The sequence below is a fragment of the Nesoenas mayeri genome (genome assembly GCF_963082525.1).
Source record: "Nesoenas mayeri genome assembly, chromosome: 7".
Classification (NCBI taxonomy): domain Eukaryota; kingdom Metazoa; phylum Chordata; class Aves; order Columbiformes; family Columbidae; genus Nesoenas; species Nesoenas mayeri.
The window spans coordinates 36,626,254-36,651,853 of NC_137551.1; the positions used below are offsets into that span (position 1 = coordinate 36,626,254).

Sequence of the window (25,600 nt, forward strand, 5' to 3'; positions counted from 1 at the left end):
CGGACACGTCACAACCCAACAGAAAGCTTTACCTAAACGGTTCGGACTCGTGCACGTCGAGCGCAGCCCCTCGTATCCGTCCCTCCTTCAGGGCTTGAGTTAAGGCTTTCTCGTCCACCAGCCCCCCGCGCGCCGTGTTCACCAGGAACGCTCCCTGCCTCATCTGCCCGCGCCGGGGAGACAGAGAGCAGGGTGAGTTGGGTGCAGTGACCCCGTCCGCCCCCGCCCCGATGCACAGCGGATGTCCCGGGTGCCTATGGCTGGGACTGCACCCGCTTTTTGTGCTGAGTGGCTTTGCTTTGTCCCTGAGCAATCCCCACCCTGCTGCATGTGGGTTTTCTACGCCAAGTCCCGCTCTGGCTGGTATTGGCAAGGAAAATCATAGAACCACTTTGGTTGGAAGAGACTCTTCAGATCATCCAACCATAATGTAAATCTAGCACTAACCCATGTCCCTAAGAACCTCATCTATACATCTTTTAAACCCCTCCAGGGATGGTGACTCCACCGCTGCCCTGGGCAGCCTGTTCCAATGCTTTACAACCCTTTCTGGGAAGAAATTGTTCCCAATATCCAACCTCAACCTCCCCTGGTGCAAACTGACGCTGTTTCCTCTTGTCCTATCGCTTACTACTTGGGAGAAGAGACCAACACCCTCCATGCTACACAGGAACAGAGGGGCTGCTTACGTGGTAGCAAGCTACCCCTCGGTAAACACCGTGGATGGGCTGTTGGGTGTAAACAGCTATTTTAGAGGGTGTGCGTGGGCACTAAGGCGCTGTCTCGCTTGGCTGTGACCGCAGAGGGCCCCACACGTAGCACCGATGCTCAGGGTTTGCCCACTGAAGAGCAGAGCGCTCTCCTTGGTTGTGCACGCGAGGCGAATTACCTGCTTAATCGTGAAGTCGTTGATAAGGTGGTGGTTATGTTCGTTAAGGTTACAGTGCAAGGAGACACAGTCACTCTGGTAGAGCAGGTCCTGGAGTGTGTAGACTCGCTGGACACCCAGGGACCTCTCGATCCCATCCTGCAGGTACGGGTCATAAAATATCACGTTGAAGCCGAACGCCTTGGCTCGGACTGCGACCGCCTGCGCAGTGCGACCTGTGTGCGAAGGAAAGAGGGGGTAATTTAACTGATTTAACTGATTCCCACCTTCACCTGGCTGAGCTGCTCCATGGCCTGATCCCCAACCTGCCGTGAGGGTCCTCTGGGACCTCCTGGGCTCCCAGGACAGGTCACAAAGGGACACGGGCTGGAGGGCAAACACACACCGCCTTGCACAGAGAGGGTTGTGCTTGCCCTAGCAAATGTGAGATGTTGTGTTAAAATGTTTAAAAAACAAATAAAATGAAGCATGAGGCCATTGGCACCTGCCAGCTCACGGTCACGGGAGCAGGTGGCACCATCTGTGGCCACGAAGGTCTGGTGGGGACAGCACAATGTGCGACTCAGCCCCAGCAACGTGTAGCTCCAGACATCACGGAGAGAAATACCGCTCTGCGGCGCTGTGTCCAGCAAGAAAAGCTGAAAAAGGGAATAAAAAAAAGCACTGCCTTTTTTAGGCAACTTGTTTGTGATAGGTCTTTACCCAGCCTCTCAATGAATACCCGGTTAATTGGGCATGACCAGTACAACTGTCATGGCTTGGAAGCAAAGGGCCAGTGCAGCCGCTGTGCTGGGGGTGTCGCTGGTCACCCCGTCTGTCCCTGCCACCGGGGCTGTGCAGGCTCTGTGTGCCAAGCCTCGACTATTTACTTATCTGTCAGTTTTTCCAGCTAGCAGTGGTGGGGAGGAGCAGTGTCCCCCTGTGCGTGCACACGGCTGACGCCGTCCCTGTGCACCAGCGATGCACGGCTGGCACCAGCTGGGTGCCTGCATGGATGTCACACGCTGCCACCCTTGCCCTGTCAGACAGACGTGGGCTAACTCCAGCCTCCTGTTGTAACCTCCACCACCTTGCCTTGGTTTCCCCATTTAAACACGCTAATACACCAGCTTTTTGCACTAATTAGCCAAGGGCTTCGCAGGACAGCAGCATGAGGCAAGTGAGGGAAATGGCAGCTGCACAGAGAGCAAGTGGAAATAGTGCTGCGGTGTGTGTACCCGGTTCCTGGCCGGGGCTCCCTCAGCGGCAGCCAGAACTGCTCCCTAATCCGGCACCTCGCCGAATCTCCTCCACGCACATTTCTGCCACTCTGCGTGTGTCCGGCCACCAAGTGCTGAGTGGCCTTCTGCTGCCTGAATGCACCTCCTGAGCCCTGGTGCAATGGCCGGACTTTGCTCCCAAAAGGGACGTCCAAGAGGGCCAGCAGCAGGTGCTGATGCTGAAACTATTGCTATGGGTGAACTGAAGGCAAACTTTGTTTTATGCAGCCCTGCCACCATGCAGGGCACAATGGCTCAGAAAGAGCTTGTTTGGTATAGCCTTGACTTGGGGATGGGATATTTTGGGCGAGGACAGCAGCACTACCAGGTGTGGTGCCTCCTGGGGCACTGCTGGGTTTCCCCAGTGCTCCTCCAAGGGCTCGGCCAAGAGGCTCCTTCCCCAAAAAATGAGCACAAGATATTCTCTCTTGTTCATGCCAACCCACAGTAGTAGTTCCGATTTTGAAAACGCTCATTTTAGGTCATTCCAGGGCAAAGAATTGGTGCCGAGTCTCCCTCAAAGGCTGAAGCTCAGCGGGCAGTACCGTCAGCCAACGTACCGAAGCCGATGAGGCCGAGCGTCTCGCCGCGGATGCGCGCAGCGCCGGAGGCCACCTCCCGGATCTGCTCCACACTCTGCACCCGCGTCCCTTCCCGCAGCGCCTGGTAGAGCCACGTGTTCCGCCGGTAGAGGTTGAGGACGTGGCAGACGGTGGAGTCGGCCGTCTCCTCCACGGCGGCCGAGGGGATGTTGCAGACGGCGATCCCTGCAGAGGCAACAACCGCGGCTCGGGGTAACCGCAAAGTAGAGGGGCTCCTGGCCCTTCACCCTCACATTGCCCAGTCAGCCCATCATTTGTTTTAAGCATTTGGAGTAATGTTTTCCCAAGGACATGCACGGTTTGTTTACAGCAGCCTGAAATCTCTGCGAAAGCCACTGAAAGTGGTAATGCTCAGGGTTTTCCTGCACCTCAGCATCTCTCTGGAGTGAGGACAAGCGCAGATTCCAAGGGTGACAGCCACGCAGGGTAACCACAAGAGCAAAGGTTTGTTTTACAATATAAAGTCTTATTCTTCTTCAGCCTAATCTACCTTCAAAGCAAATTAAATCACGCTGGCAGAAGTCATTCCTTTTCTGCAATAAGACTGTTGAACCATTAAATTATTTAGGGAACAATAACTTGGTGCACCCGAGCAGGACGGTGCAGCAGGTCAGTGTGGCAGGGCCGGCTTCTCCTTCCACCACCATGTGCCAAAACAGTCAACCCAAACAACCGAGACCCCGTGCTGGAGCAGCAATCCCACCCCAGCACGGGTCTCCATAACAGACCTTTTGTTCCCTTGCTACAAAAAGTTCCTTTTCAATTGTCATGTCTCTGCTTGGAGCTGCAGGTATTACATTAATGGAAAATGCCTCCCTGATCATTGTCCTGTCCAGGCTCCGGCTCAGTAACGCTTGTAAGGGCTTAATTCCTGTTCAGCAGATCTATGCTTTTATCTCACCGGATTCAATGCGATTTAAACACACATTTAAAGAGGGATGGGTATTTAAGTGCTTTACTGGACTTCCTCACAGTGGAAGGGGATTTTCCTAATATCTTATTCTGTCCATATCCCCTACTTTTTCACGGTTTATACTCAAAATCAAAAATCTGCTTCCTGTCTGCCGGTCGATCTCACTGCTCCTAGGAACCCATTTTTCTGTTTTTGAAACTGTTTTCCACCCTGTGGCTGTTTGAAAGACCTACAGAAACCAGGAGAAAACTGACCCACCCTACAGGGGGAAAAAACTCACCACCCACCAACCCTGACAAGTGTCCACCTCTGCCTTTCAGGTGACAGGGACACGATGCTCACACTGTTCTTTAGTTTTGTGTCCCCAGGAGCAGGAGCTGCTGGCACAGGGAGTTCAATACCCACGGCAGATGGTTCAACATCAGCCTCTTCTTCTGGGGGTGTCTTCTCATGGGTCAAAACGGGTCCCACCAGCCCACCAGACACAGGCTGTGTTTAGATGTTGGTCATTTACTGCCTGCACAGTTTAAAAACTACCTTATGGAAAGCAATATCAAGTAAACTTCACACTACATTTGTGGGGAGTCATTACATTTGCTACTCAAAACCACATCATTTGGCCACCCAATTTGCCAAGTATATAAAGAAGGATTATACCGTGGTATCCCATTACTCTGTTCAGTTTATTTTTCCTTTCTTGATGTTCAAAGCCTCAGAACATTGTTTTAATGGATAATAACAATAAGAGTTAAAAACATGAAGAAACCATTACATTGAGAAGACACTGTTCTCCTCTCAAAAGAAGAATAATTCACTATATTGAGAATTGCTTTTTTAGGAATGACTATTTGAAACTCTCTTATTGCAATTATCCTTGTAAAATGGCTCATATGAAACAGCTGTTATTCCTCACTTCCCCAGAGATAACCTTTAATACAAGATATCCTAAACACTATTGCAGGACTCCGTGATAGACTGAATCTCGGGATCAGATGATCAAAACCGGCTGTAACTCGGCGGCTTAACATTATAGATACAATGAAGATCTCCCAGCTGACGGCGTGCAGATTGCCAAGGGCTTTGCCAGCGTGCTCCAGTGGGAAGCAGCAGGTACTGGTCCTGGTTTTAAAGACTCAAAAGGACAGGGGAAGGAATTGAGGTGCAGAGCTGAGACCTACCAAGCTCCCCCGCGGCTTTGATGTCAATGTTGTCGTAGCCACTGCCTATTCGAACAATGACCCGTAAGGCCTTGAACTTCTCTAGATCTTCTCGAGTCAGCGTGATGGTGTGGTACATCATGGCCCCAACAGCTTCATTTAATACCTGGAAGAGAAAAGAGATGTCAGGAGCCACCAGGACACCTGGAGGGGACACCTGCAGTTCCTGAGTCAGGAATATTACATGGTACATTATTCTTTTTTAGTGCTGACCTACTGTCCGACCCAGGCATGGTGCAAACTGACACTCCAGGTACCAGCGAAACCATCTGATGTGTGACCCACTGACAACAAAGCCATTCCCTTAGGGAATAGATGGGATGGATACCTGAAAATTATGATGTTACGTCTGAGAAGACAAGGCAGAAGAAAATCGAGCCTGTGGCTCATCTGGATCTTTTCCAGGTGGTTATCTGCTAAACCCTCGGCTTCTAACCAGCAGTAATTCTGCTTTTAAAAAGGGAATTTGGTTTTGCGGCAGTATCTGTTGGTTCCGAACGTGACTGTGTGTCACTCATAACTTCTTTGGCATGTCTGAAGTTCAAACACCTGTCACACTGTTCACATTACCCTTTTCTGTATGTTTTCAGGAGTAACTAAAAAGGTCTGTGTGAGGCTGCACAGTCACATAAGGCTGCACTTTATCCCCTTCAAAGAAGATTCAAACCTCCAGTAGTGCTCACCATAAGCTACCTCAGTGCTCTGGAAACCCAAGATCTGGCCAAATTCTCCAAGACTGGCTCATCTATCATCTACCAATGTCTCATAAAAACACACTGTCCTTTTCCCCCCACATTTAATATCTGAAGCACTATCAGCACTGATGTTTTTGTAGTTCTCTTTCCTGGAAGTGGCTTCTCAACACTTCAAACTTCATTTGAGTTATCTAAACATGAACAAAGAATAATTTAAAAAGAAGTATTCAAAAGTAGCTGAGTTTCCAAGCAGAAATACCCATCCACAGTGCAGGTATCTGCCTGCACGCTGCCTGAACCTCACCCACTCAGGCTGGGCAGAAAGAAGCTGCTGGAGGTACAAAACCAGAGCAACTGTGCTGCACCCCAGGGAGGTGCAGTGTTGGTACTGCTGCACCGAGCACGCAGACATCACAAACATGAGAAACATTAATAACAATACTGATGTAAAAAACTTGATGCTAAGAGATAAGGTGACTTTCCCCCGCCGCCCCGCAAAGTAACATCTGGCTTCTAAAACAGCCTCTCTGAATTTTGATCTGCAGCAATGTCTGGTGATATGTCTGGTGATGGTCTCCATACGTAGCTTTGTACACTTTTTGTTCAAGAAGAACTGGGAGAGACCACACCTGGAATCTTGTGTCCAGTTGTGGCCCCTCAGTTCCAGCAGGACAGGGAACTGCTGGAGAGAGTCCAGCGCAGCCACCAAGATGCTGCAGGGAGTGGAGCATCTCCCGTGTGAGGAAAGGCTGAGGGAGCTGGGGCTCTGGAGCTGGACAAGAGGACACTGAGGGGGGACTCATTCATGGGGATCAATATGGAAAAGGGGAGTGTCAGGAGGATGGAGCCAGGCTCTTCTGGTGACAACCAGTGACAGGACAAGGGGCAATGGGTACAAACTGGAACACAGGAGGTTCCACTTAAATTTAAGAAGGAACTTCTTCATGGTGAGGGTGGCAGAGCCTGGCCCAGGCTGCCCAGGGGGGTTGTGGAGTCTCCTCCTGTGCAGACATTCCAACCCGCCTGGACACCTTCCTGTGTAATCTCATCTGGGTGTTCCTGCTCCATATGGGGATTGCACTGGATGAGCTTTCCAGGTCCCTTCCAACCCCTGACACTCTGGGATTCTGGGAGAGGAAGGGCAGAGCTCACGGTTCCCCAGCCCGCGCAGCCCACGTTACCTTCTCATGAATCTCCTGAGTTGATTGTGCGTCACAGAATGCAACCGTCGCCAGGTCCTTCAAAATGGGCATCTCCACCGTGCAGTCCCTCCCGTCCAGCAGTGCCACCAGGGGCCGGGGGTGCATGGGGCCGTTCATGATCTGAGGGCGAATACCTGCAAAGAGAAGGAGCACGTTTTTTACACCAACAGCTGTGGAAAGGTCCCCTGGGTAGCACTGGTACGTCTGTGCAGTTTGTGTGTCGAGTAAGGGGGCAGTGGCACATGGTTTCAGTTTGCAGAACGAATTTTGGGGGATGATGGCAATGCAATGTGAATTTTAGCACACAGCTTTGGTTTTGTGCCAGCTTGAGGGAAAAGACAGCGAGGTTTGCTCCCGGACAGGGATGGACACCATGTCATGTTATGGGGATGGATCACTGCTATGCCCATCCTAACCGACACAGGCTTCATTTCAAGCAAACCACATAAGCCAGTGCTGTCGGCATCTTCAGCCATTTGATTCAGCATCCTAGGAGCGAAACCCAAGCCAGCAGTAATTTCTTCCCCTGCTTGCAGGAGGGCTGGGATTTTGTTCCACAGACATACGCTGGCACTTGGTCTGGTTTTTTTTAAGAATGACTTTACCACGCTGCCCACCTCAGAAAGACAAGAAATCCACTAAAAAACCAAAAAGGATTACTGGAAAAATCACAGAAAGAGCAAGATGATGACAATGAAGACCCCCAGCTTACAGGCCTATACTCTGTTATATTCCCTGCTACCAAAAGGCTTCAAGGTGGGAACAGCGAAGCTCGGTCTACTTTGTAAAACCAAACCTGGTGTATCCCTGCATCCCGCAGGATGCTCTGGGATGTGTGGCTGGACCCACGGCAGCGAGTTCCCGGTGCCAGCGCGGGACATGGCTTGTCTCACACTTACACACACCTTGCTCTTCAAAATACGTGTATTCAGGGATTGTTCAGCTGTTCTGCTTTCTCATTTCACAACATGTTCTGCAGGTGGAGGTAAGGAAAGGAACCATCACCACCAAGGGCTGCACAAGCCCGACTTTCATATCCTGTTTATTATTCTGCTGGGGATTAACTGGTTCATTTTTGGACAAGTCACTTAGAAATTTCTATGCCTCCAGTGGTAACGTGGAGGTGTTTTAAAGATGTGTAGGTGAGGTTCTTTAGTGGTGGACTTGGTAGCATTAGGTTAACGATTGGACTTGATGACCTTAAAGGTCTTTTCCAACCAAAATGATTCTATAATTGCCTTCCCTCCATCTGATCAGAGGGTTTCCCCACCACACTACATCTCAGCGATCACCACGTAGCTGGACAAGCACCGGACTTGGCTGAGGGAACTCTGCAGTTGTTTCGGGGTATTTTGCAGGGTCAAACACCTCACATGGAGTAGTACAGAACCAATGCTTCTGCCTGTGGCGCTATTTGAGTAAGCTGGACAAAAGCTGAGAGCGGTAGGCTCCTTTGCCAGCCCTCTGCCTGGGGTCAACACCAGGAATAGTGTCACTGCAGCCCCATGCGCCAGAAAAATGACAGAGGAAAGAAACTAATGAGGAAAGCAACACACTGATTTTTTTTCCCCCACTTTTTAAAAGGGAAAACTAAATGCGTCTTTTTGTCCAGATTGCTGTGGAGTAAAGTATTAGCGAGATCTCCACCAGCTGATGCGTATGTGACAGACGTGGGTGCTACGGGCCAAAGCGATGTCTCCAAGGCTGTGCCGGCACCAAGAGTGTCGCCTCGGGGAGGGATCGACACTGCTGCGTATGAAACGCGGGATACCACGTAGCGACATTCATTTTGCATGGGAAAAATTAACCCCACAGAAACAGGCAGGTTTAACGGAGGGATTTCAAGGCTCTCCATCCCTGTTTTATCGAATCTGCTTTAAGAAATGAAGAAGCAACCAACTCAGCAGACCTGACTGAAGGTTTTCAGCATTAGATGCAAAGGTTTTTGGAATGGGTCTTTCTCTCCGTCTTCCCTACCAAGCTCTCCATTAGCACGTACTTTAAGTAATACATGATGTTTGCACGCATTTCACCCAGATGGAAGTGCAACTGTCAAGTAGGCAGAGTAGAGTGCCGAGACGATCTGGATCACCGAAAGAAGCTTGCCATAAGCAGATAAGCAAGAATAAAAACATATACAAATCTCAGAGTGCTTACACAATCCTTATGTGAACCGCTATACCACAGCTAGATTATTTTCTCAGGTTAACGAGCGAGTGAATTATAACACTGACTTAAACTCTTACTAACATGTATGATCTCCAGGGCTTAGAGCATCACTACCAGCCTCGCACACCGCAACTGTAAATCCAAGGGAATCTGATGCAGGGATGAGGTGGCGTGGGGACGGTGCCAGTGGCCACCAGAGCCGGGACCACCGCAGCTCTGTCTGGGCAAGCTGAGCTTAGAGCTCGGTGCCCACAGGGCAAGGACCATCCTCGGGCTGGGCAGTGGGCAACCAGAGCCTGGTGGTGGCTTCCTGTGAGCAGGGCCCACGGATGACAAAAATCACAGGTTATCTGAAACTTTGACATTTAATCTGAGCCCCAAAATAACAGTTTTATTCTGCTGCCATTACATAAGACTCTCTGAAACTCAAACGAAACACAGCTTTTTGTTTTAAACAGCATCTGTGTCTTTGCTCAGGATTAGGGGTGTAATTGTGCGTGATGACACAGGCTCCTCAGGCACGCCACCCTCACCTGCACACAAGTGCGGTTGCTGAGGCTGAACGCTGGCTGGAACCTGCCAAGTATTCAGAGGAATGTCTCTCATTTCTCCTGCTCCAATAAGGGAATTTCCTTCAGCTTGACAAGGAAAGTTCTGAAGCAAATCAATCTGAGATGAAGTGCATAATGTATGGAAATTATGTTTTAATAAAAACCACTGGCAGGTTTGCGACTTAAACCGTGACATTATTTTCCTCTCTTGCCTCTCCCATTGTGTCTCCAGCACCCTGAGACTATTCCTCACCAACCTTGTTCCTACCTCCTGCACAAACACATTAAAACCAAAACATCTGGGCTGACAAACCCAAGCTCAACTCGTGGCACTGTTTTTCTTTTTAGCCAAGCTCATACAGCACGTTTGTTCTGCGTGCAACTGCTTCATTAAGAACGAGGTATGCCATGGATCAGAAAGTAATTAAACAGCCGAACACTCCCCTCCCAAATTCTGATCAAGCATTGCAGCCATTAACCCTTTCGCTCTGCCAGGGGTTGTAAAAACCCTCAGGCTCGTTCCAGCGAGGGGTGCGATGCTGTGCAAGCCAAGGGTGGGATCGGATCTCCCACCCAGCAGTCTCATAAATTCAGAGGCTTCCCCCACCATCCGAAGACGATTTTTGCCGATAAAGGTTCAGCCGTTCCTGTAAAGTTGTGGCAAGTATTGCTCGATATGTATTTTTTTAGGTATTTTCAGCTGCCCGCAGACCCTCACCAGCATCGCGAGGAGAGCTCGGTAAGGAACAGGGAGAGGAGGAAGGGTTTATGGAAAAAAGAAATTAAAAAAGAAAGAAGAAAGGTTTTGCAGTCACAGTGAGAACTCCAACTCCACCCCGGCTCACAGGCAGCGCCGCTTGTTGCACACAGCCCCACGTATAAAGTGCTTTTGTTTCATTTTTAATACACAAAGCCTGCTTGTCCTCTCCTGCCGCTCCTCCCCTTTGCCACCCACTTGTATCCGATCCCAATGGCACCCCTGCCAAGAGAATTAGGGAGTGCTCCCTGCTAAATGGCAGCCTTTGTGTGACCGCAAGACGGCTGGTACTATCTCACAGAAACAAAAGCAGAAGCCATTTGCCTAATTCTTATTAATCTCAGTTGCCTACGCCACGCAGCAGTAAGAAGAAAAGGTTTTAAACACGTTCACTTGCAGTATATAAAAGTGCATCAAGAAGCGATCCTGACACTCGCCTGAATTACCCGTTCACAACAAAGTAGCTACAGTTTTACAGTCAACTACACACTTTATTAAACAAACAGAAAAGAAACAGGAAATTTCCCCTTGCCTGGAAAATGTTGCCTCCACATTCTTCTTCTTATTAAAAACCACACATGGCAGTGGAGGAGGAGGGAGGGAGGAGAAGGGGGGGAACCCACACACGATAAAATACTACCACTTTGCAGCGCGTTGCCTCTCCTTTCGTCTACGAGGGGGTATCTTCAAACAAGCAATCCCGCGGCCCACAGCTGCAACATCTCAAGACAAATGTCTCTTTGAACACGGAGGGAAAAGAAAAGGCTTTTGTCCCGAGCCACGGAAGAATAGGCTGAAATTGCGAGAGGAGTTACGGTCACCTCCGCGCGGCTCCCAACTCTTCAGGGCGCTCCCTCCAGACTTTGCCGAAGCTTTTAACTAATCGTAGTTCTTTCCCAGCCCTTGAATAAAATCATGTGAGTGCCAGCCAAAAAATCTTATGCTATGCACACTAAAGGGTTTGTATATGTCACAGTTGCTTTTTCCCCCTTCCACTCCCCTCCTCCTATTGACTTGCACATACGGCGTTTTGTGGGTTGTTTTTTCCTTCTCTTCGAGTTGTCTCAAATGGATTTAATCTGTGCCACGCTGCGTTTTATGTTTGTTTGGGTTTTTTTTCTCTGTGTTTTTTTTTTTTTAAACTTAAAAACGAAACATGCCTTTCCACGCGGAGTATATTGAAGGAGGCTCCGCAAACAGGCTGATCGCCTTTGGGAGCAGTACCAGGGAAACAAAGCACGGGGGGAAAGCAAGGCTGTGCTGATCTCATCCAGCACCCAGACATGAAGGGCCAAATTCTTTCTTGATGCGTAAATCAACTAGTTTTCAGCATCAGAAACGACACTCGCTTGCTGGCAGGAGTCACATCTTCTTGGAGACGCCCATCCCCTGGTCCTGCCCAGTTTGTCCCAAAGATGTATTAATAAAAACCAACCCATATCATCGTCATCCCCATTGCGCACTCCTGCGGGAGGGAGGGCAGGTCATACCTGTGCAATGCCCCATTTCCCGAGCAAAGGGCAGCTCACGGCTTGGAGCAGTTCTTTATTTCTCTTCACAGTTGCCATCGTCATTGCCAGGGGCAGCAACAGCTAGAGACAATCCTCACCCGAAAAATACAAAAAGAAAATCTTCTTGCTCCCAATTTAATACTGTTAGTGCTGCATCTTACTATTTGCCGTTCCCAGGACAAAGAAAGAGCAGTAGGAGGGAAATCTAGGTGGCCTTTGTGCAAACTACCTTGGATCCATCAAAGTGATTTTCAGCCACAGAAGCCAAAACCAAAGCAGAGCACTGATGGTGCACTGGTGGTACTGGTACACTTTACTTGGGAGAAATGCAGCACGTGGTGAGATCTCTCAGCAATGAGTTTAACCTGCACAGACCCGTGTTTCTGCATCACCATCCCACTGGTTCAGACAGCATCATCCCTCCCAGGAGTCCTGGGCACACACAGTCCTCTGCGGGGATGCTTCTGGATGCTCCTGAGAGTCCTGGAACTGTAGGATGGGGTCAGAAATAAGGAGAACAAAGGTTCATTTCCCAAAGCTGGTGCCGAGTTGCAATATGAACATGAAAAATCCTCCCAGCCTCCCTAAAATCCAAGCTCCTTGTACAAGATAATGGGATTCAGGCACATCTTTCTCTTGAACTTATATTGCCACTACTTGAGCACTTCAAATTTTCCACAGATTTACGGACCCTGCTTTACAAGCTGGAAAGCTGGGGTCCCGCAGTGCCTTTCGGAGATGGCTCAGGGTCCCCACTCCCTGGTGGCCCTGGGCCACCTTTCCCATGGGCTGTAAAGCGGCACTGATGCTGCTTCAGGGCTGCAGGGAGCAGACACGTCGGGGGAGCTGTGGGTCACATCTGGGCTGGTGGTTTCCAGCTGTAGCGGTATCACTTGCAAACAGAAAGGTGTGAGTTGTGAGGGTGCCATCCAATGCTAAAGGAAAGTTTCTGTGCGGACAAGGACACTGCAGATGCTGTAGGACTGAGTGGACCTCCCTCCTCTACCACAGCATGGTCACAAGTGATGCTTTTTCACTTTTCCCGTTAATAAATGCTTCTCATAATAAATGCACACGAAAAAATGAAATACGACACAGTCTTTATCTCGTAGTCAGGGGAAAATGGGTAATTACTGTTGTTTCTAATTGTAAATATTCTGGAGGCACTTGGTACTGTAGACAGAAGTCACACAGCCAGTTTAGAAAATGACATCAAATCCCCTTTTTTATAAATAAACATGGTGGGGTTTTTTTAAAGCAAAGACTGCAAGGATCCTACATGAAAAAAGACTGTCAAATCTTCTAATTTGGAGGGGATCTGGGGTGTCTGAACCGATGTCTGTACCGCAGCGGGAGCTGATGGGCTCCACACTCACAAGCAGGGCTGCCGCAGGGAAAGGGGACAATGGCAAAGCCGAGGTGACTTCCAGTGTGCTGGGAAAACCCACAGGTCCATGGTAGTCCCCTCCAGGGAAATCACGCTGCAGAGAAACTCCTGAGCTCCACAAATACGGGCAAAGAGGCCGCAAGGCCCGTCCTCCCCCATGGAAGGGAAAGACCTTGTACCTGCCGTTGGGAAGAGCCCGTGCAAACTCGTGTCCTCTCCAGCACGTTTCCTCCCGTCAGCACCAAGAGCTGGCTTTCCGCCAGTCCCTTTCCAGATAACTGTTCAGGGCTTCCTTTAAGAATGTATGCTTTAAAAATTCCCATATAAAATGATATCCTTATTGCCCTGTTTCCCCGAAAATAAGACCTACCCCAAAAGTAAGCTCTAACATGACTTTTCAGGATTTTTGAGGATGCTCAAAATAAGCCCTAGTTACAGTTCATTAAAAAAGTCAATTTAAATAGTGTCCAGGTAGCTATACAGGTAAAAAAGTAATAAGCTTTGGAGCAAAAATTAATATAAGACACTGTCTTATTTTTGGGGAAACTGGGTAGCTGATACAAACACCATGATTATGGTCCTCAGCTGAACTACAGAAGCAGAAAGCAACCACAAAGAAATGCTCAATAAAAATATGGGGAGTATATATATATATATATATATATATATATATATATATATATATATATAATTGTCTTACTATTATTTGAATACCTGTAGACACACACACTAGAAACAGATACACGTCTTTACCTCCTTCATGCACCCCATTAAAGCACTGTAATAGTGTAACCCATGGCCAATGCCACAGGGATGCAGTCTTGGGGCAGGAAAGATGAGCATAAGCTTTGCAAAACTCTGGAACGCTCTTCTAGTCATGAAATAATCTCTGGACTGGGCTAAACTTCATCCATGAGAACTTCAGATAGAGCTGTGAGTATATAAACTGGCATAATACAACAAAAAAGTAATGTAATAGTAATATGTAGCTTCTGCTGTCACCTGCCATGTCAAATTGTTGGTGTCTCAGTTATTCCCAGGCTGCCTGGTGGGTAAATCTGTGTCTCCGAACACCGACGTGTGACGTTCTGTGCCAGCTCACACTTGGGTGAACAGGAGCGAGTTCAAGAGGAGCTGAGCAAGGTCTTGGGGTGAAACTCTCCACGACGATGCAAGGCGATGGGAGATGGGGGTGCCCGAGGATGCGCTGGCCCTGAAGGCTCATTGGGACCCCGAGATGCAGGAGTGTGGAGCAGGGGGCGGACGGATGGACGGACAGGATGGTGAGCCCAAGGAGGCAGTGGGAGCTGCCAGGGCATGTGAGAGAGACAGCAGAGCAGATGGGAGAGGCTACAGGGGGGTGAGGATGTGACCAAGAAAGCTAAAAGAAGCACCTGGAAGAAAAAATGTTTGCTCAGAGAAGATCTGTTTCTTGTGGTCGTTTTCCTTTAAGAGAGGGATGGGGAATAAAGGGGAAAAACCCCACTAGGGTTTGTGTCATGGTTGTGATTCAGACGCCACACCAACTCTCAAACCGTCCCACTGCCCAGGACTGAGCTTTGCAGCTCCTACTACAAACAGCACAGAGAATGTAGCAAAAAACCCAATAAATTCCCGTCAAATGTGCTCCGTTACCAAGCACAGTGCTGAAAACAAATTGTATTTGCAGTGCTTAGTGGATGGCTTTCTTGATATCACCCAGAAACCTGAGGAAATACTTTCTCTCCAGTGCTGCCACTTCATCTGCAGTATATATCTTTTACATTTCATAACCGTGACACTCACCCCTAAGACACACATCGCAGACACACATCGCAGACATACATCCCAGACACACATCCCAGCCAGGCAGCGTCACACGGGAGGGACGACAGGTCCCTCCCTGTCCTCTTTATCCATTTATCTTTTCCCTTTTATCCAAACAGAAACAAACTACAGCAGTAAAAAACAAATGAGCTGCTCCAGAAAATGGACAGCTTTCATTTTTTTTCTTAAAAATACATAAAAAACCAAACTGCCAAACAAAAAGGCAATGAGAATGATGCTGATACGTTACACAGGGGCGCAGGGGAGAGCCGCTGAGATGCGGCATCTGGGCAAGCGGTTGCCTGGACTTCAAACCACCCCAAGCGAGGATTCAGCGTCTGTAAAAGCATTTTGGAAGGCAAAATATAAAAATAAAGGCTAAAGATGAGCCTGCTGACCAGCAGCAACAGCCCCAGGATGGGGACAGCCTGAAATGCTGCTGCCTGAGACCACCATGAGACCAGAAAAGGGTTGCTGACAATGTACCAGCATTGCAGAGTGTAAACTTGGTTTTATCACAGACAGACAAGTGACAGCCCTATAGTTTAAATTGGAAATTTCTCTTAAATAATAATAGTAACAAAAAAAACGCAATCCGTCAAAGTAATTACTTGGATTCAGTTTTCGGGAAGCAGGAGGGGTTGAACCAGTCTAGCTGTCCATGTGCTTTCTAAACTTGCATTTGTGCACCAATTATGAGCAATTTCTAAATTTTCTAAACAAAAAAACCCCACCACATTGTGAGATACTTGTAGGAATTAAATTATGCTGGTTAATCCTTCCCATCATGCTGGAAAGAATATCTTATCAAGCTTATAAGCAAGATAGACATAAGGCTTTCTATACACTGCCTTGCTTTGCTGCTGGCATTTCTGAGATCTGCTGGAGGCTTCTGTAGATCCCAGAGGAGGGTTGAGATGGTGTCAGAGGGATTTGTGTGCCAGGGAGGATGGCGGCAGCCATTCACTGTTGGCTTACAATGTTCCCTGTATTATGATGCTCCTACTACACAGATGTGCACACTGGCAAGCCAGCATCGCTTTGCCATGGAGGGAACCTGGGCCAGGAGCTGTGACCACTCATGGAGCACCCAAAACTCTGGCCTGAGGTGAGAGATGGTTCCAATGCTTTAAATCCACCTGGACATCTCCAGCGTCTTCATTCAAAGTGATAAAAGGTGCAAAATCTTTGAGCCACAGGCAGTGTGTGGCCATTTGCGGTGATGTGCGGCAGCAGAAAGAGAAGCAGGTGGGTTGTCGCTGAGCCCTGTGAGCCACACCACGATCCCACAGCGCGAGCGATGCTTGCTAGCTACCAAGGGAAAGAAAATGGTGAGCTCACTCCAAAACCTACAGGTCTTGCCAAGGCCTCGTCCCTTGTAAGACCTATTAAAATAGCTCCTGGGCACTTGCCAAGCGCACAAGCCCAGCTGGAACCGTCTGTTCAGTGACCCTGGTGCAAGGTCATCCCTTCTGGAGACTGAAAACAGACACTGTTCGACCTGTGAATGTGAAATGTTTCTGCGGAGGGTGCTGGACCTTTGGTAACTTTCTCCCTTCCCGTTGCTGCTCCTGGCAGTGTCCCTGCTCTGGGATCCCCACCCCGCTTCCACAGCAAAGATCAAACGAAGGAAACCTCGGTGTGCAGAGGAAACTCAGCCATCGCCACGGTCCCAGCTTTTCTGCAGCACGTCCACAGCCCGTACACGGCTCCTGCTTTTGTCATCCTAGTTTTTTGCTTCACTTTTTTTCTGCTTCTCTCCCCGTCCCAGTCTGTACCCGGAGCCCTCTGTGCTCCCCCATTGCTCTTTGAGGAATATGAGGCCAATTCTACTTAGCGCAGAAAGGATGGCAAAATGGAAATACATGAGCAAGGGAACAACCCTGGAAGGACCTGGGAGGTGCTGAATTCCTGCAAATCCCACTCACTTCCCTAAGATAAACACCCTCACTTCCCTGCAACGCAGGATCATAACTAAGTGAGAAAAAACTCCCAAATACTAACATTTGAAAGCACTTAACTACAACCTACTTGCTGTTAAAGTTGATTTAGTTTTACAACTAACGCTTTAAAAGTATATCGTGGGATTTTATCACGGTTACGCTGAAAAATAAAGAAGGGCACACATTGAATTCCTGTTGACATTTAAAGCAGCCCAGAGCCATAAAAACACAGCAAACAAAACTTTGGGCTTGGCAGTGTCCACCAAAACCCACCCGCACCCCGCGGGTCAGCAAACAGGGTTTGCACTTCACTACTTCTGCAGCCCCCAGCTGCAAAAGAAAACTTACATTGTACATAAAGCGGGGTGTTCACAATAGTTACAGAAAAATCATGACAACTGATCACCAATAAGGAACAAAAATCAAATCTCTGCTGCTGTTTCAAAATTTCAGTGTTAGTCTGGTGCGGCCTTGCCCTTCTCTGAATATTTGTAATGAACTAGAACATTACATCTGGTGAACAGCAGATTTTGCTACACCTCAAATGCAGAACACCTATGAAGCAGAGAAATGTTGTCAGGGACTTCCTCAGGAAGTGCTTGAGGTGACCAGGAAACCCACCGCAATAGAGGAGAACCCTCCAGCTCACACTTCAGCTCAGCACGTGCTGTCCTTACGGAAACGCTTTCTTGGATCGGGCCGATATCCCCTCGGGGCGCGTTATCAGTTATTTGCCAGGCGAGAAGACGCAGTGTCATGGGAGATAAAGATGACTGCATCACACAGAACAGGATAGCGGTACATGATAACTGATTTTATCCTTTGGAGGAACAGCTTACGGAGAGAGACTGTTCGCCTTGGGGTCTTCCAGTGGTGAAGGGTGAGTAAGTGCAGCAGCTCATCTGGGACCATCGTCCCCTGAACATCCCAACCCAGCAACTCTGCCCGTGGGCAACAACAGTGCTGGGGGAACAACCCTTGGGTTGTGCTTTCTGAATCTTACAGAACCCCAATGTTTCCTGTTTTGGTTTGTTCATTTGGTTGGTTTTACTATATATTGAAAAAGACCGGTTCTGCTTTGGGCAGAATTGACTGGTCATGACTGTATTATGAAGACAGAGCTCTATATGTAACGTTGTAGGAAAAGTATGGCAAATAAACTCACTCCTGTTTTGTCGCATGTTCCTAAACTAACATCTTCCATTATTTTTGATGTTGTTGTAAAGCTGTTACCCAGACACAGCAGTAAGATGAAGAAGGATCCCACACAGTGCTTGCAGCCACCTTCCCAGAGCACGGGCTGCTGAGGGGTCACCAGGAATGGGGGGACACGGGGCCCAGCAGCATCTCCCACCCCAACGTCTTCTGAGCTGCTCACCCAGCTGGGAAAAATACAACCAACCAAACAATAACACCCCCCCAGAAACCTCAATCTCTTTATCCAACTTCTCTGCAAAAAACATTTTAGAGATGGTACACAGTACAGTCCTTTTTAGCTATTTGTGTCCTCGAGCCATGCATTAATACAGCTAAAACTAAGGTGGATTGAGGGAATTTTAAATTGATGTACTGAATGATGTAGGCAGCTATAAAATAATAATAATAATAATAATAATAAAAATAAAAAGCACTCCAAAAAGAAAAAGGGAAAATCTCAACACAAAACTGGATTGTAAGCTGGAGATTTCATGAGGTCAGGGTGAATGTACAAAACCCCTCACTGGAAATGTTATTAATAATATCATCTTATCTACTACAACTTAGAAAGTACACTGACTAATAACAATACAGTAATTAGTAACACACTCCCAAAACTTAGAATACTATAATTTAATCATGGGGTTTTTTTAGACTGAGGGAAAAAAGTGATGGGGGGGCTGAGAACTCTCTGTATTTTAAACTCTTCCTTTTTGAACCAAGTTTGCACCTTTATAGAGCCTTACTAGCTGCTCACTAATAACTGCTGTATGCTCAGAGCACCTTGTAGCTGCAAAAGGGCATTGTAAGTGTTTCAGAAAGAAAGAAGAGGGTGTCCATACACTACAAAGACTTCCCAGACACGCAAAAGAACATGCTTTTGAGACTGCATGTAGAAATTTTGACTCCATGAATACAGATGTTGGGTTTCTAGTAAACTTCAAGGCAGAAAAGTCTTTTGTAATTCAGGGGTATTAATTCTTCAAATGTCCAAATCAAATTAAACCAAATGAGATTTTTTTTTTTGGTGAGTTGCTTTTAAATTCAGTTCTTTTAAATAACCGTTAAACACTTTGAAAACGAAATTAACTTGATTTTTAATGTAATGCGCAATTGTGGAGATCTGAAGAAAATCATGTGGTCCCAAGAGCACGTGTGTTTGTCTAACTACACAACTTGCTCTAACAGAAGATCTTATCTCTCCCTTCCAACCCTGCCCAGCTCCAGTCTTCCTGGCTGAATAAAGGTAACAGAGAAGGTTTAATGATTAACTTTCGCACGCTCCATTTCCCCTTTCTCAGGCTGTTTGGCCGCCAGCATTCCCACCTTGCTGCAAACCACGGGCGGTGGGGCCCGGGGCTGCAGGTACCCACCTGGGGGACATCACCCCTCCTGGCCACAACAACCCAAAACCCTTCAAAAAGCCCTAAATTAACATCAGAGATGTGCTTTCTTTTGCTACAGTGGCAGGAGGCTCTGAGTAAAGCCTCTGGCCACACCACCTCTCCTCCCCAGCGCTCTCAAGGCTTTTGGAGGCTGAAGCAGAGCTTTCCAGATGGCTTATTCTTGGATGAGCAACACACATTAGAGGAACAAGAAAACAGCCTAACATTTTTTCTCATCCTCAACCCTAAAACCATTCTCCGATGAGTGATAATCCAAGGCCACACTCTTCACATCTTTGAGTGGACCAAGCAATGTCTACTGAACACCATGACCAACTTCAGCCCATATGTGGGTTTCCTGCATGCCCAAGTGGGCTCGAGTCAAGGTCAAGTTCTGCAAATCCTCCCCTTGTAGCTGCTCCATCTCCAGCTCTCCCGCACCAGCCAGAGGGCACTGAGCCCACTCAGCCGCACGCAAGCACCTTCTGGTTTATGGAAAACATGTTCCATGTCCAAATATTTCACAGTTCCTTGAATAATAGAGCTTACAGCCTCCCTAAATTATCATTAGTGTTTAAAATAGTACCAGAATCCTTCACAAGTAATGATAGATGACAAATTTATCTTAAAACAGAGCTATTTAAGCTACGATAATCTAGAAAAATCTTCGTAATCTGCTACATCTTTGAGGTAAAGAAGTACACGCTTGCTGGGTTTCGTAATGAAACAAAAATGAACATTGGCAGAGCAAGTAAAATCATCTACAAACACAAATCAACCTTTTCTCCTTGTGAGCCAGAGTAGCCCAAGGGATAACAGCACAATCACGCTTCTGATGTATTTATACAGCACATTTCATCTCCATTAATCTAGATAACACACTGGCAGATTCTTATTTTTCGATTCCAAGAACGATGAAGCTATTCTTGTGCTATGGCGGTTCAACGCCCACCTCTCCCTGACCACATCGGGCTCCACTGAGGTCTCTGACCATGGTGTCACCTTCCCACCCTCCCACCACTTTGGGAAAGGGCTGGAGAGCTGCACCCCAGCTTGTCTCAGCAGCCCCCCAAGTTCACCACGCTCATTTGGTCACAGCGTTGGGCATGAAGAACCTTGCCCAAGTATGGGGCACAACATGCTTCTCCAAAGAGCTCTGTTGTTCATGAACTGACATTTTAGCCAATGATCTTCACAGCTAAGGCGTCTGATTTTCTTCTGAACCCACAAGACAGCTACGCTGCAACTCCCGCGGCTGCTGGGAGGCATCTCCTACAGACACCCTCGGCGCATTGAATGACACATAAAATCCAAACTGTCGAGAAACTGACGGCTCTTGAAACCACGTTAAACTATAATGGGCTGAAAATGTCTTCATTTTTATGTCTCTTTGCTATCACAGAGAAGACACACAATGCTGATGTAGGTAGGCACAGGCTATGGGTTTATCTAATCATGTATACTGAAGATAGTGAAAAATATTTCAAATTTGCCTACAGTTATAGAACTCTAAATCACACTGAATGATACCGCAGCAGTAAGCTGTTTTCCTCTAATGGTTTTCTCTATTTGATCAGTTCAATAAAACCCATCACCTATCAACCTAAGAGCTGCACTTATATACCCTGTGGTTATTCTCAAGTAATTGATTTTTTCTTAATTTTAAAACTGTGCACAAACCTACTAGAAGAGCTAGGTATGGCAAAATGAACCGAGCAGGTTTCATTCCTTTCTTGGGAAGGAGGTAGGGAGGGAAGAGAAAGGGAGAGTCCTGCACCAAAGCTTCAGAAAGTTGATGAAGCTTCCTCCCTTGTAGGAGAAAGCACTTGGCAAAGGTGGATGCTGATGCATCACACCCCTGCCTACAAACTCGTACACTTGATTACCTCATACAGATTACAAAACACATCAAGTGAACTGAGTGGGGCTGAGAAAACTCCCTGGGATCTTAAAAATGAAGGCTCCTGCAGCAACAAGGATCTGACGTAGCGCTTGTGTCCTGGGGGACCCCGAAGCACATTAGCTGGCAGTGACACGCAGCCGCCCCGCTGGCTGGCATCTCGAGGCACAGACTGCGGGGCAAAGGGGTGAAGTAAGACACGGTGCTCAGCAAGAAACCCAGCCAAACGAGCGTTTTAAAACTTCACACACAAATATGTCTGTGTTTTCATGGTTCACTCCACAAATACCCAAGAGGTAAACTGTAACAGTACTCATTGTAATCTCTTCCTCTAATTAATACCTTTGATGGTACAAGGAAAAGCTCCATATTGCAAAAGTATCTGCAACACATGGCTAGCTGACTTTCTTAAGAATGTGTAAGAATGCAGAGGTGGCTTCGTAATTACCCCAAAACCTCTTTCCCTTGAGTGGCATTACTTTCAGTAGGAGCTTTGCCAAACTTTGCCCTGATCCTCAGCGCAACCTTCCTTGACGCGCCGTCCTCTCTCTGCACACAGACAATTCTGTGCCCGTTTGTTTCCCTGACACCCTCTTCCTTCCAGAGGGAAAAAGAAGGTGATTCATCTGCAGGAACTTTTTAGAAGTTGCGGTCAACAGAGAGATCACCTACCAGAAGATACACAGATCTCAAGTCACAGATTTCCTGAGTTTTCTAAAACAAACTGGTTTTTTGCTCCTCGGAAGATGCAGATGCTGAGGTGCATTGGAGCAGATCCCTCTCGCTGCCTTGTTTGAGGTCTGGCCAACACTGACGGGTTTCAAGACCTTTTTTTTGGTATGTAATGGAAGGGTCATGATTATTGCAGGACTGCTCCCCAAGCTCTGATCAAATGAGCGTGATGGATCTTCTGTGCCAAACGCAGCCACGCTGCAGTGCTCTCCAGAGAGAACATTGCACTGACACCTGAGACACAAGCACACCTCATCCTCTTTTGCCTCCTTATTTCGGACCGAGCTGGTAAACCACGTGTCCTGCCAGCATTAGGTGCAGAGCACACACCAGAGTCCTCCCTGGCTTGTGCCTGGATTCAGACATTCAGCCAACTTGAGAACTTAAGGCTGCTTCGCTATTTCTGCCCCTGTCAAGCACACAGACAAAAACCCAGTTGCTGCTTCCTTGCGATTCACACGAGGAGCACCCGGAGTCAATGGGTTCAGTGTGGGGATCATTCAAACCAGCTGCGGCCAGTGAAAAGAATCCATTCTTCATTCCTGCAACCAGGCTTGCTAGAAAGTAGGGAGCAAACGTTCCACCCAAAATAGTTTCGGTCTGAGCACAAGGGCAGCTCTTGGCAACAACAATGCTGAAAGAAAGAATGTCTTAGCATCAGGCTTAGCTGCCTTGCAAATGTATTTTGTATCCTCTACCCCAAATCTTATTTCTTTCTGCCTGTAACAGCCTACATGCTTTAACTGGCTCTGGCAGATTGCTGAGCGTCTTTATTTTGGCTAGTAGCGAGCTCCCTTCCATATGGGACCTATCTAGGATGGAAAGCAGATCTACAGGGATGGAGAACTCAGCCGCAGCTGAGCACTGGGCCACCACAGCCCTCCACAGTGAAGCCAAGTCGTGCAGGAGTCCTGGGTGTAAATCGGGTGGCTCCGTGGCTGTTCCCCTTTCCCCCGAGCCCCGTGGCCGAGTGCAGGTGTGTTCCCCCCGTTGGCCATGCAGTGCGGTACCTACACAACGTGTGCATCTGCTGGGTGTGCTCTCCCGCTACAGCTTCCCAGTCCACCCTGGACTGATGGTGCAGAGCAGGCGCTGGGCAAAACCTCCTCCGTGTTGTACGTACCCATCTCCATCCCTCCATGCACCCAGTTGTACTGCGAGGATGCCCCAACAGTACCACAAGAAATGTTGCTTTTCTCAAAGAGCTGTAAACTGCCACAGCGACCAGGTGTAAATCACAGGCTGGCTGGGGTTGAAGGGATCTCCGGAGATCATCCAGTCCAACCCACCTGCTCACGCAGGGTCACCAGAGCAGATCACACAGGTGGGTCCAGGCGGGTTTGAATGTCTCAGGGAAGGAGACTCCACAGCCTCTCTGGGCAGCCTGGGCCAGGCTCTGGCACCTCACAAGTTTCTTCTCATATTCAGATGGAACCTCCTGTGTTTCAGTCTGTGCCCGTTGCCGCTCATCCTGTCACTGGGCACCACTGAACAGACTCTGGTCCATCCTCTTGACACCCACCCTGGAGATAATGATCAGCATTGATAAGATCCCCCTCAGCTTCTCTTCTCCAGCCGAACAGACCCAACTCACTCAGTCTTTCCTCATAACAAAGATACTCCAGACCTCTCAGCCTCTTTGTAGCTCTCCATTGGACTCTCTCCAGTAATTCCCAGAATGGCTAGGTCTTTGTGGTTTATTTTTAACCTACAATTAATTCCAAAAGCAAAAGGTCCTGCTGTTGCTAGGGATGCAAAGGTAGAGCAGCAGACACAAAGAGTTCCCTCTGCGTGAGCAACCAGGCCTGAGCTGAGCGTTTCCTCTGGGTTGACTGGCAAGGGCAATTAATCCTGACGCGGTGCATATGTTCCAAATTTTGTGTACTTCAGAAACGAAACGAGTTAAAAGTTATTGTGCTTTGCTGTGAAATATCAAAAGCAGTGAACTGTGATGCATTAACATGGCATTGTCTTCCGGACTCTGGCCCAACTCAAGGCTGAGAGAAGCGCTGGCACACAGACACTGAGGAGTGCGCATATTCTTTCCATGCACACCCAGGTACTTTTGCACAGCACAATAATGCGTGTGACTATAACTCCATCCTCTTCATACAGTTATCAGTGCAACATGAAGTAATGACAATGCCTGTTAACAAAAGATACAAGACAGGACACCAACTACGATTTAAAAAAAAATTGCATTTATAAATGTCACAATATAAAGCAAATGATAAATCCCTGCAAGCCGAGTTTCTAATCTGGTCTTAATCTCCCTGGGCGTAGCTGTGCCAGCGCTGGCTGCCTCTCCATGTCCTTTCCATCGGTCAGGACGAGCCTTTTCCCAAATCACCACAGCTGGCTGGAACAACCCTCCACTCCTCTTTCTTGCTACAACTTTCCCTTAGAGCATGATGACTTTTAAATCCTTTCAGGCTCCAAGCCCAGTAAGCAGTAAAGCCCAGCACAAAGTGATATTTATTTCTCATAACTATATTTTTTCGTGCAAAAATCCGACAGAAAAATAACCTCAGCGGTATTTGTCGTAGCCAGAGGTGGATTTGAAGCTCTGATGAAGTGAATGTGCTGCACGTGGCAGCGCTTGGTGCAGTGCTCCTGCTTCTTAACAGAGTTAAAGGAAGAGACTGCCCTAAGCCAAAGCTCCTGCCTTCCTTCAGCTGCAGTAAAGAGTGACTTCAGATCTTCTGGGGAGCTGGAAACGTTGGGTATGGACAAAGAACTCAAATGAACAGCCATAATGGCTGCAGAGTGGTTTCCTTAATTAGAAAGTTGGCTGGGTTCATAAGGATGAGGAAAACAATGCTACAGGCTGCCAAGGCAAAGAGCAAGGAAAAACTGAAGCACACGCAGCTCTGGAGGAAACAGAAACCAGCTCTATCAGCCCCCCCGATCCTCCAAAACCATTTGTAATTATTAGGCTAAAAATCAAGCGTGGTCCTGCAGCTGAATCACAGCAGTACAAGCTTGTGAATATGACTTGGCCTTAATTAATACGTTTTGACAAGGCTCAAAACACTCCTCAGGCGAATTAAGACACTGTAAAAAATCAAGGAGCTGACAGTTTTTGACCTCAAGATGTCAAACACAGAACTACTGTCTGGTTTTGATGAGCTGTCAGTCTACCCCCCCAACACTGCAACTGCAGCTTAGCATTTCATGTCATGGGCTGCAACCACACAATGTGGTCCATGAGATTACCGGCATCTTCTCAGAGCATCAGCCAACCCAAGTGTGACAGTGTCCAGGAATCCCTGTCGATACAGAAGAGACATCTCAGACTGTGCACAGGGTACATCCCAGCAGAGGGACGGGGAACTGTACAGAAGACTGAAGAAAACCACAGGTAGAGAAACTGCATCTTTCCGCTGTGTGGGTCACACGTGGGTCTGTCAATCCAACCAGCACCTGACACCTGCGATCAGAAAGAAGCTGATACCTGTCGCACTGCGGCAATCGAGCATCTCGCT

General features: G+C 48.0%; 1 protein-coding gene across 1 annotated transcript in view; it reads right to left on the reverse strand.

Moving 5' to 3' along the window:
* The window catches only part of CTBP2 (C-terminal binding protein 2), a 43,661-nt gene that overhangs the window by 5,721 nt on the left and 12,340 nt on the right, over positions 1-25,600 (reverse strand). Inside the window, exons 2-6 of the mRNA XM_080348013.1 lie at positions 6,757-6,911; positions 4,842-4,986; positions 2,709-2,915; positions 890-1,104; positions 33-163 (exon numbers count right to left, since the gene is read on the reverse strand). Coding sequence (XP_080204139.1) covers positions 33-163; positions 890-1,104; positions 2,709-2,915; positions 4,842-4,986; positions 6,757-6,911 — 853 coding nt within the window. The remainder of the gene's footprint in view (positions 1-32; positions 164-889; positions 1,105-2,708; positions 2,916-4,841; positions 4,987-6,756; positions 6,912-25,600) is intronic.